The 14,662-nt window shown below is 51.9% G+C and overlaps 1 protein-coding gene, 4 non-coding genes and 1 pseudogene across 5 annotated transcripts; 2 read left to right on the top strand and 4 right to left on the bottom strand.

Moving 5' to 3' along the window:
* The first annotated feature begins 1,053 nt into the window (after positions 1–1,053).
* On the top strand, positions 1,054–1,231 carry LOC125151961 (DNA-directed RNA polymerases I, II, and III subunit RPABC4-like; annotated as a pseudogene).
* Positions 1,232–4,832: 3,601 nt separating this feature from the next.
* BORCS6 (BLOC-1 related complex subunit 6) lies at positions 4,833–6,663 on the top strand. Its single transcript, XM_047833540.1, has one exon. It carries the CDS (start codon positions 4,919–4,921, stop codon positions 5,981–5,983), a length of 1,065 nt encoding a protein of 354 aa, XP_047689496.1. The 5' UTR covers positions 4,833–4,918; the 3' UTR covers positions 5,984–6,663.
* A 728-nt stretch (positions 6,664–7,391) lies between these two features.
* Positions 7,392–7,465, bottom strand: TRNAI-AAU (transfer RNA isoleucine (anticodon AAU)). Its single transcript has one exon. It is a non-coding gene; the product is annotated as a tRNA-Ile (tRNA).
* Positions 7,466–7,884: 419 nt separating this feature from the next.
* TRNAT-AGU (transfer RNA threonine (anticodon AGU)) lies at positions 7,885–7,958 on the bottom strand. The gene has a single exon. It is a non-coding gene; the product is annotated as a tRNA-Thr (tRNA).
* Positions 7,959–8,222: 264 nt separating this feature from the next.
* Positions 8,223–8,304, bottom strand: TRNAS-GCU (transfer RNA serine (anticodon GCU)). The gene has a single exon. It is a non-coding gene; the product is annotated as a tRNA-Ser (tRNA).
* A 423-nt stretch (positions 8,305–8,727) lies between these two features.
* TRNAW-CCA (transfer RNA tryptophan (anticodon CCA)) lies at positions 8,728–8,799 on the bottom strand. Its single transcript has one exon. It is a non-coding gene; the product is annotated as a tRNA-Trp (tRNA).
* Positions 8,800–14,662: the final 5,863 nt, after the last annotated feature.

Genomic DNA, 14,662 nt, shown 5'->3' with positions numbered 1-14,662 from the left:
TCTTGGAACGTTTGTTCTCTTTGGGCACTTGCTGATCGATCACCTTACCTTTCCACTGAACAGACGACGACAGAAAAATGACAAGCCACCCCCCTCTTCTTTTGGCGGGGGAGGATCTGGTGTCTTCCTGGTCTGCATTTCTGTGGGTGGTGCGGGCACTGGCAAGACCAATAAGAAGTGATCCGCTCCCTTCACCGTGGGGGGAGCTCTATGGAGGAACGAGCTTTCGCTTTGGCCAGCACCCCTGAGTTCTAGTTCTTTCTCCACTGTTTTTTAGTCATGTGACCTTGGCCGTGTTGTTCAATCTTTATGAGCATTTAAGATGGAAATAACAATCCTACCTTGCTGATAACAGTCTGTTCTCAAGTGCAGTCGTAACTAGATTTAAAAATCTGGTCTCGAGCGCATGGGTGGCTCAGTCAGTTAAGCATCGGGCTCTTGGTTTCGGTTGGGGTCACGATCTCGTGGTTTGTGGGTTCGAGCCCTGCATGGGGCTCTGTGCTGACCGTGTGGAGCCTGCTTGGGATTCTCTCTCTATCTCTCCCTCTCTGCCTCTCCCCTGCTGGCTCTCTCAAATTCCCACACACTGGCTGCATCCCAAGGAAGTGGCTTTCTACGTCTGGAATAGGTTGAAGAGAAAGGCCACGTTTCCTCAGGGTCCCTGTACCTTAGCGAGCTCTGCAGAGTTCCAAACCCTGCCTGGTCTTATCTGTGGCGTCACGCTTTCTACCCAGATTTATATATTGTGCGCCTCAGCTGATCACGTGAATGGATGAGACTAGTAGTTGGGAAAGCTGTATGAGTGTCACACGCTGTCTCCTAATGATGTGGCTTGAAACAGATCTGGGTGGTATTGATCCGACTGACCAACTGACCTCTAATACCACGAAACTAGTTCCTGAGATAACCGGATGTGTGGCAGACATTCTGTGCCCACGGGGACAGCTGAGGTCGACACAGATTGGCAGTAACCTGTCCCGAAGCACAGAGTGAGAAGTTTCTTGGGGCTACGTGGGTAGGGAATCGGTTGGTTGGGATCTGGAGGGACTATCAATGGACACCCAGAAAGACTGTCAACCCCCAAAGCAGCAGCCGGTGATACATACCCGCAGAGAACGTCACAGAGAAAACTGAGGTAAAATCCGGGGATCCGATCAGATGCAGAGAATGTGGATACAGAATAATGTACAAGAAAAGGACTAAAAGATTGGTTATTTTTGAGGCTCGATGAAATATAAAATTCAGAGGATTATCTTGGTTTGTATTTGGATCTGCTGTTAATGTTGCATAACTTTCGATTAGTGTGTTTATCTTTACGAATACGACTACATACACGTGATTTCATTTTATTTTACTTTTTACATGGTTTCATTTTAAAATGAAAAAAAAAAAAAAAAGATTGACAGAGGGGTGCCTGGGTGGCTCAGTCAGTTAACCATCCGACTTCGGCTCAGGTCATGATCAAACAGTTCATAAGTTCAAGCCCCGCGAGGCTCTGTGCTGATGCCTGGAGCTTGCCTTGGATTCTGTGTCCCCCTCTCTCTCTGTTCCTCCCTCTCTCACACTCTGTTTCTCTCTCTCTCAAAAATAAACATTACAAAATTAAAAAAATAAAAATCTTTTAAAAAAGATTAACAGAGAACGATAGAACATAAAGACGGAAAGAACCAGGGTCCTCGGTGGTTTTGTGGAGTTACTGAATTTACCGACCCTGGAGTCCTCGGCCACCTTCCTGTTTATGTGTCTTTGGCTGATTTGCTTGTAAGATCAAGAGCTATTAACAATTTGTCATACACTTGGCCGATATTTTTTTCCCTCTCTGCAATTCGTCTTTTAATGTAGCTTATTGGGTGGTTTTCTATCTTGGAATTTTCTAGTATTATATTGTCAAGTCTTGTCATCTGTTTCCTTTATGGTATCTGACTTTTGGTCTTACTTTAAAAAGCCTTCACTGGGGGTGCCTGGGAGGTGCACTCGGTTGAGCATCAGATTCTTGATCTTGGCTGGGGTCATGATCTTATAGTTCATGAGTTCAAGCCCTGCTTGAACTCAGTGCTGATGGTGTGGAGCCTGCTTGGGATTCTCTCTCTCTCCCTCTCTCTCTGCCCCTCCCCTGCTCGTTTTCTCACTCTCTATCAAAATAAATGAATAAACTGAAAAAAAAAAATGGACGTGAGCTGGATTTGGCCCATGGGCCATACCTCGCTGGCCCCTAATGTACATCCTGTGGGTGATCCCCCACGGCCCCTGCCCTCTCCCGCATTGTGTTAGCAGCCAGGTTTGGAGGCAACTGACCTGCCCTCCTAGCTCTAGGTGGAGCATAACTGTTTTAACCTAAAAAGTTGATTCTTGTCATCTTGTTAGAGTGATTGCTTCTGGATACTCAGCCCTAAGTCAATCACACCCCAGCCAGTGTGACTAAATTGATACCTGAACCAGTTCAGGCCAATGAGTTGCAAAGGGAGACTAACTGGGGCTTTGGGGAAAGATGCATCCTTCTTCTTGTGGGAGGCCTACTGGACGCTGTTCCTTTCTCCCCTTCTGGGAGATGTGGGAGCCTATCATTCAGGGTTCCTGGTTGCATGAAACAAAAAATAATTCGGTGCAATTGAAGCACAAATGGACTTTATTATGAGGGTCCTGGGTAGTTCACAAACTCTATAGAAGCAGTAGGAATCTCTAGAAGGAAGAGGCTTGGAGTCTGAACAGCCAGGGAAAATTCCACTGCTGTAGACCACAGTGGAGCCGGAGCTGTGTGCCAGGAAAGCAGAGACACTTGACATCTCAAGCGGGTGGCTTGACATCTCAGCCTCTGTAGCAGGAGGAGGACTCTGCCTGATGAGGTGGGAGAGTCCTTAAACACTGAGATTCAGATCTTGGGAGACCAAAAAGGTTGACAAATGACCCCTGTTATGGACTGAAGGTTTTTGTCCATCCAAAATTCATGTGTTGAGGTGCCATCCCCCAATGTGATGGTATTTGGAGGCGGGGCCTTTGGAGGTAATTAGGGTCTCGATGAGGTCATAAGGGCGGAGTCCTTATGATAGGATTAGTGCCTTATAAGAAGTTGAGAACTAGCTCTCTTGGCGGTGTGAGATGCCTGGAGAAGACAGGAAGAGGGAACCAAATCAGCTGGCATCCTGGACTTCCCAGACTCTAGAAGTGTCAGAGATAATGTTTGTTGTATAAGACACCTGGTTTATGGCATTTTGTTATAGGAGCCCAAAGAGACTAGGACAACCTCTGAAGAATGACAAACAACATAGCCATGTTGCCACCATGAGGAAGCGAACTGGGAATAAAGCTGCCCCCAGAGACTGAAACCAGGTCCTTTGTGACATCTTTAGCCCATTGGATTCAGGCTTCTCTGATGCACACTCTGTCTTGAGACCATTATTGCACGACGCAGCACAGTCCCCTTCTTTTAATGCTGTTGTTGGTTCAATTTGCATTTTTTTCTATCACTTGCTGAATAAAGAACCCCTGCCTGATGAGGGGTAAAGGGAAGACGGGGGGGTGGGGGGTGGGGGGGGGGGGTGGGGGGGTGGCTGTAACAGTCCCAGAGAGGGGGAAGAAGCTTCGAGTAGACCATTGGGCTGATGGTTTATTAATCAGGCCTCTGGGTGCAATTGACAGAAACACATCTTGAATGTGTTCAAGTCACAAAGGGGAAATTAATGGTTTGGGGTCATTTACTGAATACATCTTTATGAAGCACCTACCATATGCTGGGCACCGTGCTAAGCACTGAGGATACAGATCAAAACAGACAAAATAACCTTACCCTCACGGAGCTTACATGAGCAAATAAACACAGAGTATGTTAGATGGCAATAAGGGCTATACACAAAAAGAAGGGAAGGGAAATAGGGAGTTGCTGGGGAAAGTGACTGCAGTTTTAAACAGGTGGTCAGGGAGTTATTTGAATAAGGGTGGTATTTGAATAAGGAAGGAGGTTGAAATTTTCCAAGAAAGGAAGGAAGGAAGGAAGGAAGGAAGAGAAAAAAGAAAAGGAAAGGAAAGGAAAGGAAAGGAAAGGAAACAAAAGGAAAGAAAAAGCAAGACCAAGTATAAATCCCCGAGGCAGTGTCAGAGCAACAGTGAGGAAGTCAGCATTTTGGCTCCGGCAAGACCAGCGGAGGGAAGAGAAGGAAGAGTTGGGATCAGAATGGTATCAGGGCTCCGATCTTCATGCTGAGCCATTCATTTATTAAATATTTTACCTCGTGGCAAAATCACACACACCATCCTCCAAGCAGAGAGATGCTCATACGTGGAGGGAGCCGGAGACAGCTAACAGTGTCAGAAGCACAGGAAAGCCCGTAAGCCTGCTTCGTTGTCCATCGGGAGTCGCTCTGGCCAGTTCCTGTGCCAGGTCTGTGAGCCGAGGATGATGCAACGGACCATCCGAGTTCTGCTGAGGATTCTGGTTTCATCCCTCCTGATGGACCAAGCGTGATTCAATCCCGATGGTCCAAGCAGGACAGACTCTTTTCGTCCCCCACAAACTCTCTAAGGGGTCGCATCTCTGGTGCCCACTCGGTGGGTCAGCTAAGCAACAAATGTGGGCGTGACAGTTGTGGGTGGAAAGAGTCTGAGCCGGGCCCCGTAGGACTCGCGTATTTTGGAACCTTGATCTTTAAGATTTGCCCCGCCTCCTCTCGAAGGGGCGGAGCGACGAGGGCAGCTGTCACCGCCTTCGCACCACCCGGCCGGCTCTCACGTGGGTTGGGCCGCTCAGTAACAGCTCTTCTTCCGGGACTTCCTGGTCGTCGCGACCAATCAGAGTGCTCTTCCTGTCCTGACCATTGTCAGTCGGCTGCCAATCGCGCGCCTCTACCAACGCCCCTTAAAGGCGCCGCCGACGCCGCCTGAGCCGGGGCTGATCAGTTTCTCGGTTCCTGCCCCCAACTGCGGCATGGAGTCGTCCCAGGGGCGGCCTGGGCCCGAGGCGGACCTCCCGGCTGTAGGGGAGCAGCAAGCCGTGATCTTAGGCGGCGGGCCGGGCCGAACCCCCTCTGAGCCGCCCTCAGGCCTCCCGGCGTCTGGGCAGGAAGAGGCCGAGAACGTTGAGGGCGCGAGCCGCCACCCCGGGGCGTCCCCGAAGACTTCCAGCCGCGGCGCCGTCCACCGGGCCGAGCGGGAGGCTCGGGACGACGAGCCCGGCCGCGGAGGGACGCGATCCGGGCCGGGTAGCCTCCGGGGGGCGCCGGGCCCTGAGCCCGACCCCCACGGGTCCTCCCGGCTGAAGGACCCGGAGCCACCGGAGGACGAGCTTGCATCCGAGAGCGGCTGCCGTCGAGGGAGCCCGGGAGGCAGCGGGATGGAGGTGGAGCCGCAGGAGGAAGACGAGGAGGCGGCGGCGGCGGCTGGCAGGGCTGGCCGCTCGTTCTCCAGCCGCCTTCAGGACAGCCGCAGCCTGGACGGGCTGAGCGGGGCGTGCGGCGGTACCGGGTCCGCAGGGGGTGCCGAGCCCGGCGCGGGCGGCGGGCGCCGCGCCACCATCTCCAGCCCCCTGGAGCTCGAAGGCACCGTGAGCCGCCATGGCGACCTCACCCACTTCGTCGCCAACAACCTGCAGCTCAAGATTCGTCTGAGCGGCGCCCCTCAGCCCCCGCCCCCTGCCCCTGCGCGGCCCTGCGCGGCGCCCGCACCGACTCCCGCCATTCCTCCCATCGACCCCGACGTGCTGCGGGACCTGGAGCGGCTGAGTCGGGAGCTGGGCGGCAGGGTGGACCGTCTGCTGCGCGGGCTGGGTGGCGCGGTGCAGGAGCTGACAGCGCTGAGCGTGGGCTGCATCCAGACCTACCGCGACGCCGTGGACTCCCTAGGCGAAGCCGTGGACATGAGCATCAAGGGCATGTACACCCTGCTGGCCCGCTGTGAGGAGCTGGAGCGGGCGCTGCAGCCAGTTCAGGGGCTGGCGCGCCAAGTCCGGGATATCCGACGCACCCTGGAGGTGTTGGAGGCCCTGTGCAAGTGACCGGGAGGGCAGGACAGGGCTGGCCAAGCCGGGGCCCAGCAGGATCCTAAGGACTCAAGGAGCCCTGGTGGAAACTGCCCGCCGAGGGGAGGCCTATATACTGGAGGCTCTTCCAGATGCATTTAGCAGGCCTGCGACCACTCGCTGGGCCTTATTCAGGTGTATGTGGGGAAGTTCTGAAGCCTTCCCCGGTGGGAGGGGATGATGCTCTGCTTCTATTAAGTTGGCCATCTGTAGCTACCTTGTTCTCAACTCTCTTCTCCAGCTAGAGCACCGTCTCTGGGAACCCAGGGCTTTAGGTCTCGGCTTGGGAGACGTGACTGCCATATGTGGTCCAGAAAGGAGAACAGAGGAGGCCCCAGCCCCCACTGTGGCCACCCTGATTCCCGTGGTCACATCTCAGGTGCCAGGGGCTGTGGGAGATTGAGTGGTCCTTGGCCACACACCATGGAGACAAGGATGCACACCCCCTGCTTCTGCCCTCTGGCCCCCTACCATCCCACCTCCCCAGCCAGACCCGGGGTGGAGCTAGACGGAATGCATTGCATGGTAGAGGAGGGTGAGGTGGGAGGGGTCTCGCTGCTCTCAGGGTTCAGGCAGAATTGTTGCTGGTTTTGAAGCCCACCTATTGTGGAGTGTTCTAATCAGCTTTGGCTTTCTGAGTTTTTGTGGAATTAAAGTCCTGCTGCTAAGGCTCAGGTGTGTTTGTGTGGGCTCACAGGGGTGATAAGCTGAAGGAACGGGGATGAGGGTCGGTCTTTTTCACGGAGCTCTCCTGGCAGATGCTGGGAGAGGGGCGGGGGTCCCAGGCTACCTGGGCAAGGGTATGGCTCCTGCTCTTAGGCAGCCCTGCCATCTGAGGAGATGTGCAAGACACAGATGTGGGCTCAGAGATCCATTAAAGCAAAAACACAAGCAGGGTGCCCCACTATCTGTCAGGGTCCTCTTAAGTCTTGAAGCGGGATCTTAGGTCTGTAGGGAAGGGGTCCTCTTAGATCTTGAAGCGGACAGGCAAGGACTGGGTGACCTCTTGGCTGGGAAGACTGGAAACACCTGTTACCTCCATTCCTGACCCCGTTTCCCACATGCTGCTGCTCAGTGTCCTATTTGCCCCAACCTCTCCAAGCCTTCTGTTCACAGTTCATATAGTAAGATCCCGGAGCCCCCAGGTTATGGGCAGGAGAGTTACAAATAGAGATATAAGAAAAAACTCCAGTTTTATGAAACTTTCCTCCTCCCCCGCCCCCAAGGCAATAGCATCTTGGATTGAATCTCCATACGTTTCTATTTTGGGTGTGAAAAGTTCTGGGATTCAAAACGTTGCTCTGCAAACCTTCCCCGGTAACGAGAAATTACCAGTACGAAGTTTTACGGAGAGGGGAGAAAAGGAAAAAAAAGGAACCGCTTCTGGCCCGTACGGGGATCGAACCCGCGACCTTGGCGTTATTAGCACCACGCTCTAACCAACTGAGCTAACCGGCCAGCTGGTGCTGGCGCCTCAAACTGGAACCATGTAGAATTCATATTGTTGGTCCGTCCTGTCTGTAGGAAAATTTGAAAATGGGTAGGATCATTTGGGGGGACGTGAAAACGATATTAACAGAATCACCACCAGGCACTTCGGGAAGCGACAGCAAGGCGCAGTACGGGTGACGGGTAAATACAGATGCCACTCCCTGCTCGGCTGCAGGTCGGGATGTGCGTAGGGAGCCCGCGATGGACAGCGCGCACCTAGTGGTGTCCGCGATCCCAACCAGAAACGTCAGAAGCGGAAAGCGCCGCCCGAAGCCTTCCGGTGGATTCCCGGGCAGACGGTGGTGGACCTGGGAGGGTGGGGAGTGGGGGGTGGAATTGCACAGGCAGGATGTCCTGAGACACCTTGCAAAAGCAGTAGGCTATGGAGGCACCGCTGGGATTCGAACCCAGGATCTCCTGTTTACTAGACAGGCGCTTTAACCAACTAAGCCACGGCGCCCACCGCCCGGTATCTGGCACCTTCTTTCCTTGGCCAGGTCAGCTCCACGGCAGGTGCGCGACAGGTTCGTGGCAGGTGCCTAGACGCCCCTTGGCACCAACCTCTGGCTGTCCTGTTAAACGGAGTAGAAGGGACGAAAACCAAGGCTGAGGACAAACGAACAAGTCGCAGGGGTGACGTGGAAATTGAGTCGGGGCGGGTAGGAGGTAACAAGAGAAATTCTTGAGATTACAAAACTGAACCCTGGCTGCGCCAGCCGCACGCCGACGAGGATGGGATTCGAACCCACGCGTGCAGAGCACAATGGATTAGCAGTCCATCGCCTTAACCACTCGGCCACCTCGTCTGCGAAGTAGCGGCTTCCGCTCTTCTCTCTGGGGCCTGAACTCGTCCTCCCGCGCGCGGGGCCCACCCACGTGGCCGAGGGAGCGCGCGCCCGGGGAACCCGCGCAGCCCCGCGAGCACGACTCACAGGGCGACCGCCAGCCGAACGACCTTCTCTCCCGCGCGCCGAACCGAGAGCCCCGCCGCGCGCGCCCGTCCGCCGGAGCCCGGCCACGCGCCCAGGCTCTGGGTCCCCGGATCTGCGCGCACGAGCCCTTGAGATCTGGGCTCCCCCGACGGGGCGGCTCGGGACTGGGCGCCAGGAGCCCTCCTCTCCCGGCCCCCACGAGGTGCCGCTTCAGCCTGGGCGCTGGGGCTCCGGGGTAGTGAGTCACGACGGGGAGGCGAATAAATAAAAGTGATGGAAGCCTCGGCGAAAAGGAGCTGACCCCGACGTGATTTGAACACGCAACCTTCTGATCTGGAGTCAGACGCGCTACCGTTGCGCCACGAGGTCGGCCGGCCAAGGAGGTGGACAGGTCTCCCCATGGCCACTTGGCGGCTGGCCGGGGACCCGGCGATTGGGGACTGAGAGCGGGGACACCCCCCCCCCCCCCCCCCCCCCCCGGCCCAGAGCTTCTAAACTCCGGTGGCGTTGATGCCTGCCCCGTCCCGGCGCCAGCTTCGTGCGACCTGCGGGGACCCGGCGCGCCCGGCAGGGCAGCGGTCGTCCTGCGGGCGAGCAGGTGGCCGCGAGCTGTCACCGGGGACCCCCCCCCTTCCCCCGCCCGCCCACAGCCCAGCGGAGACGGACGTGCGAAGAATCCCGTAGAAAGGCAGACGCCTGGTCTGATCAGAAGTGTGTGTTCTGATCAGTTTTAGTAAATTCAACCCACAAACCATTTAAGATGTAGGATGTAGGGCATTTCCTCCACCCCCAGAAAGTTCTTCCCCGGTCCCTTCCCAGGGGCAACCACTGTTCTGATTTCCATCACCATAAACATCAGTATGTTTTAGAGCTCTCCAGGTGAGAAAGAGCCGGGAACTTCTAGAGAGGGGTATCGGAAGCTAGCAGAGCCCCCCCCCCCCCCGTTTGCTTCTTGACGGAGGAGAGGGGTTCAACAGGCCAACATGGCGAAAGAGGCCATGCTGTGTCTCACTCTCTCCTCTCCAAGTCAAATGTCTGCACATTGGGCACAGTGGCTCTTCTGAAAGTCACAGGGACGACAGTGATGTCAAAGCCCATGGACGTTTCTAGGGCCTGGCTTTGACTCAAGGCAACATCTTCTTTTAAGAGCCTTCTTCTCCTTTGGTTGTCATGACACTCCTCTCCTGCCTTTCCCCATCCCCACCCCCAGTCTCTTTTTCTGTCCTTTTAATTCCGAGTTCTGTCTCCTCTCCTCACACTACACGCTTTCTCTAAAGTCAGCCATCTGTGTGCTGAGGGTTCCTGGAGCCTGCTCCCACCTCTGGGTTCAGACGGCCAGCCCCTGCCGGGCACCTTCACTGGACCCTGTCATCCCTCCTTCCCAGTCCTTCAGGGCTCACCGCCCGTGTCTTATCCTGTCTCTTCCCTCTCCCTCCTTCTCATTTCCAGTCACCAAGTCCTGTCCATTACTTTTCCTCCAGAACTCTCCTGCCAGCCCTCACTCTTCCACTTCCACTGCCCCCCCCCCTTCCTCTTTTGCCGGATTATTGTAACAGACTCCTTTCTGATGTCTCTGCCTCCAGAATAGCCAAAGAGTTTTTGCAAAACTTGATTTGCATTTCTAAAATGCAAACTTGATCCCATCACACTGTGGCTTACAGTCAGTGCCCCAGCACCTTTGAGATTAAGTCCTAACTTATGGGCTGGGCCCCCAAGGCTGCACACTTCTTAAGGCCCTGGGAGGATGTTGCCAGTGTTTCACGTATAGGCTTTGCCACTTCCTAGTTGTGTAATTTGGGCTGGTTATTGAACCTCCTTGAGCCTCAATGTCTCCATATGGAAAATAGTAAAGATTGTAATGGATCATTATTAGTTCATTTGCTAAGATAAAGTGCTCAGGGCCTGACTGGTCATGATCGCTCAGTTACTACGACTGCTATTATTAATGTCTGGTCTTTGCGTGATTCCTCAGCCACTGCCTCCTCACCTCCCATGTGACAACCATGCTGACTCATTTACAGATGCTTACATGCACTTCGGTCCCAACTCTCTCTGCTGACCCTTCTTTACCTGGTTGACCCTTACATACCCCCCCCCGCCCCCCGCCAACACTCAATTCAGAAGCTCCCTCCTCCCTACTCCCCCACTCCAATCTGGAGGAAGAGGCCTTTGATGTGTCTCCTCCAAGATAACTTAAAACACTACTTTAAAAAAAATGTTTATTTATTTTGAGAGAGAGAGGAGGTGTGAGTGTGTGTGTGTGTGTGTGTGTGTGATCAGGCGAGGAGCAGAGAGAGAAGGAGAGAGAGAATCCCACGCAAGCTCCACACTCAGCATGGAGCCTGATGCAGGGCTTTAGCCGGGGATCATGGCCTGAGCGAAAATCGAGTTGGACACCTGACCAACTGAGCCACCCAGGCGCCCTAAAACACTATTTGTAATTGTTTCCTTGGTTGTTTCCCTCACCACATCCTAAGTTACTCAAGAGAAGGAGGTATGTATTCCTGGCACCCCATACAATTCCCGGAGTAGAGTGTGTATTCAATAAGCATTGGTGAAATTAATGAGGAATCGCTTTGGCAGAAGCACCAGAGTAGGGGAGAGCCTGCTTTGTAGAGGAAGGAGACGTGTCTGAGTAGCTGAAGGACATGGGGTGAAGTGGAAATTTTTGCTAGAAAGGGAAGTAGGGTCAGTGAATATGGTCCTGGGGAACGTGGACTTGATCTCTAGGTTCAGAAAGGTCCTGCAGCAGGTGTGAGGTATTATCAGTCCAGAGTCACCATCCAGAGTACTCTCTGACATTTAAGTCTCCATGTATCCCACCAGTTTCCAAACTTTAGAAATCAACAGATGATTCTGTCCGGATCTGCCTTGTTCAAGATGGTAGCCACCAGAGTGGCTGTTCAATATGGGGCCATTCAAATTAAGTTGAGGGACACCTGGGTGGCTCAGTCGCTTAAGCATCTGACTCTTGATTTCAGCTCAGGTCATGATCTCATGGTTCGTGGGTTCAAGCCCGGAGATGGGCTCCATGCTGACTGCAGGGAGCCTGCTTGGGATTCTCTCTCTCCCTCTCTCTGCCCCTCCCCTGCTCATGCTAGAGCATTCTCTCTCTCTCTCTCTCTCTCTCTCTCTCTCTCTCAAGATAAATAAATAAATAAACATTTAAAAAAAGAAATTAAGTAGAAATTTAAAAATTCAGTTCCGTAGCCCCACTAGCCAAGTGTTCAGTAGCCGGCTACCACGTTGGACAGAGACAATACGAAATATTTCCATTATCATAGAAAGTTCTGCTGGACAGCACTGATCCAGAGGCTGAAAGCTGGTGGCTTGAGGCTTGTGTACTCTTGTCATTTCTTTTCCCCCTTCTCATTTTTTTTTTTTTCACTTTTAAGTTGGATACTCACATTTATAACTGGAGTAAGAAATTGGATTTCTGGCCTCTCTTAAAACAACAACAAAACCCCCAGGAATCTGGCAACACTGGACTTTTATTTCCTTCCTCAAAACAATTGAGCAAAGCCGAGTAGCTGCTGCCTCACAAAAGCCACAATAGATGTTAAATCTGTCCGTTCGCGATGATCCTAAAAGCAATGAATTGGTCACTCTTGGCAGGTATGCTCGATCTAACGACCAGTTTACAGGAAACGCAGGACACAGAGGAACACGCTAAATGAGAAGACCAGAACACTGCCCACACATGGCCCAGTGCCTTCGGCAGAGAAATTGCAAGAAAAGGAAACAAGGAGGGGTGGGGAGGGAGGAGGAAGAATCTAAGATTAAAAAAAAAAAAAAAGACGAAAGAGACACATTAACCAAGTGCAGCGTGTGGGCTTCATCATCTATACATGGATATTGCCAGTGGATATTGGGCAATGTCAGCTATTCGGTGATGTCTGGGATTTGCTTCGAAATAACCTAGTGGGGCTGAGAGGGAGAGAGAAGTCCAGCTGAAACAAGTTTGGCCACGTGGTGGCATTTTTGAAGCAGAATGGTAGGCTTCAAACGGGGTTCGTCACACTATTTTATTTGTACATACGTTTGAGTCTTTCCATGATAACCACCATCCCCCCGCCGCCCCGGCCCCCAAGCTCTTTTCTGACCAGATCAAATCAAATGTTAGGATGTGTGGGTTCCAGCCCTGGAGCCAGTGGACCGCCACCAGTGAAGGACACGCCATGTCACCAGCAGTACCTCCTACGGCCACAGGGTGGTTCTAAAACTCACTTTTGTGTGACCTCTGCAGAGTAAGCTTCTGGGAACCAAGGTCATGGAAAAGTGACAGGACAGACCTAAACGCCTGCTCACTGTTTATTAATTCTTAATGTGAAACGTGACTACCAGTTCTTACTATCTAGTAGGTTCCCCTAGGCAGGAAGCCTATAATAAACAGAATGCCCCAAACTTCCATCTGCAGGAACCCAAACTCTAAGAGACATGCTTGACCCCTTCCTTTTTTCTCACCTACCCATAGTCTCATGTTTAGACCTTTTTTATTTTTTTATTTTTTTTTAATTTTTTTTTCAACGTTTATTTATTTTTGGGGGGACAGAGAGAGACAGAGCATGAACGGGGGAGGGGCAGAGAGAGAGGGAGACACAGAATCGGAAACAGGCTCCAGGCTCTGAGCCATCAGCCCAGAGCCCGACGCGGGACTCGAACTCACGGACCGCGAGATCGTGACCTGGCTGAAGTCGGACGCTTAACCGACTGCGCCACCCAGGCGCCCCTAGACCTTATTTTTTAATGCTCTCTTGATTCCTTACACTTTGCTCCACTTTCTTATTCCACTCTGGTCCAATATCATTCCATCCGTCCTGGATAACTATACCGATTCTTCACAAGCCTTCCACTTAACAGCTTAAAATCGATTCTCCATATTGCAACCAAAGTCATCTTCTAGAATGCTAACCTGACCAGGTCCATCCCCATGGCTGCAAGGCCACACGTCTTGTCCACCCATCCCCCATCCCCCTGATCTCTTCTTCCCCTTCCAATACTAGGCTTCAGACACACTAGCTTCCTTTGTGTCCCGCGAACACACTGGCCTTGTTCCCACCTAAGGACCTTTGCACTTGCCTCTGCCTGGAAAGTTCTTTCCCCGGCTGACTCCTTCTCTTCATTCTATTTGCTCCGGGAACTTGGAAAATCTTGCAAAGGCATGTGTTGGGTTTTGCTTCCTTTCATTGGATGACAGTGCTACCTTCTTCTGCGAGCGGTCAGACTTGATCAACTGTCACTGGGGGAGTTTGGCTCTGCAGGCCGGGGCTTCCTCATCCCAGGAGAAAGGTCATGTGATCTGCAGGCACCGGAAGGAGCCCTTCAGTGCTGTGCGTCTTGTCCGTGTGCTCAGAAGGTTTCCAGGCTTGCAACGCTGTAATTACGCGCATTATACTTTACATGTCTTTGTTGTACTTGTTTTGAGGGTCTCCTAACGAGTGTCACCTCAAAGGAGAGAAGCAGATGGGGTCACTGTATTTTGCCTGTCCCTCCTGAGGTGGCGGAGGTTTGAAAATATTTTCAGAATTTTGAAATGGCGCAATGATTAAAGAGAGAGTCTCCCCTACACATCCGAGAGCTGAGAAACCAGTGTGGGTCATATTCGATCAGCAGCCGATATTTTTGGAGTAAAAAAAAAAAATCAAGAGACTTTGCTGAATCTCAGTCTTTATACAGATAATTCCTCTGAAAAATCTAAATGATGGCATTTTATTGTTTTATGAGTTTTGGTGGCCACATTGTCTCCATTAGGAGGATAAGGCTGTACTACCCTCGAAAGAAGTGGTTTTGTATGAAAATATCATTACATAGTTTCAATATATAGGAAGTGAACATTTAGGAACATCAATCTGAAAAATATTTCTTCGTTTTATAAAGCAATTTAATGTCTCAATAATAATACTATATAAGACCCAGAAGGAAAACTTAGAAAGGGTTACCATTTAAAACTTTTTATTTTAAAATAATTTGATTTACTGAAAAGTTGCAAAAACAATACAGACAGGGGTGGATGGCTGGCTTAGTCGGTAGAGCATGTGACTCTTGATCTCGGAGCTGTGAATTCAAGCCCCAGGTTAGGTGTAGAGCTTACTTAAAAAAAAAATAAAATAAAAGATAAAAAAAAATACATATATAATAAGAGAATTCTCATGTGCCTTCAAGACCAGGCTTTATCATTACCTCTCTATCTCTACAGACACACGTATATATTTTTTTTAATCATTTGACGGTA

Source organism: Prionailurus viverrinus, chromosome E1, assembly GCF_022837055.1.
Source record: "Prionailurus viverrinus isolate Anna chromosome E1, UM_Priviv_1.0, whole genome shotgun sequence".
In the NCBI taxonomy this organism is placed as follows: Eukaryota; Metazoa; Chordata; class Mammalia; order Carnivora; family Felidae; genus Prionailurus; species Prionailurus viverrinus.
The sequence above is the reverse complement of the archived record's forward strand: the minus strand, read 5'-3'. Positions and strand labels throughout refer to the sequence as shown.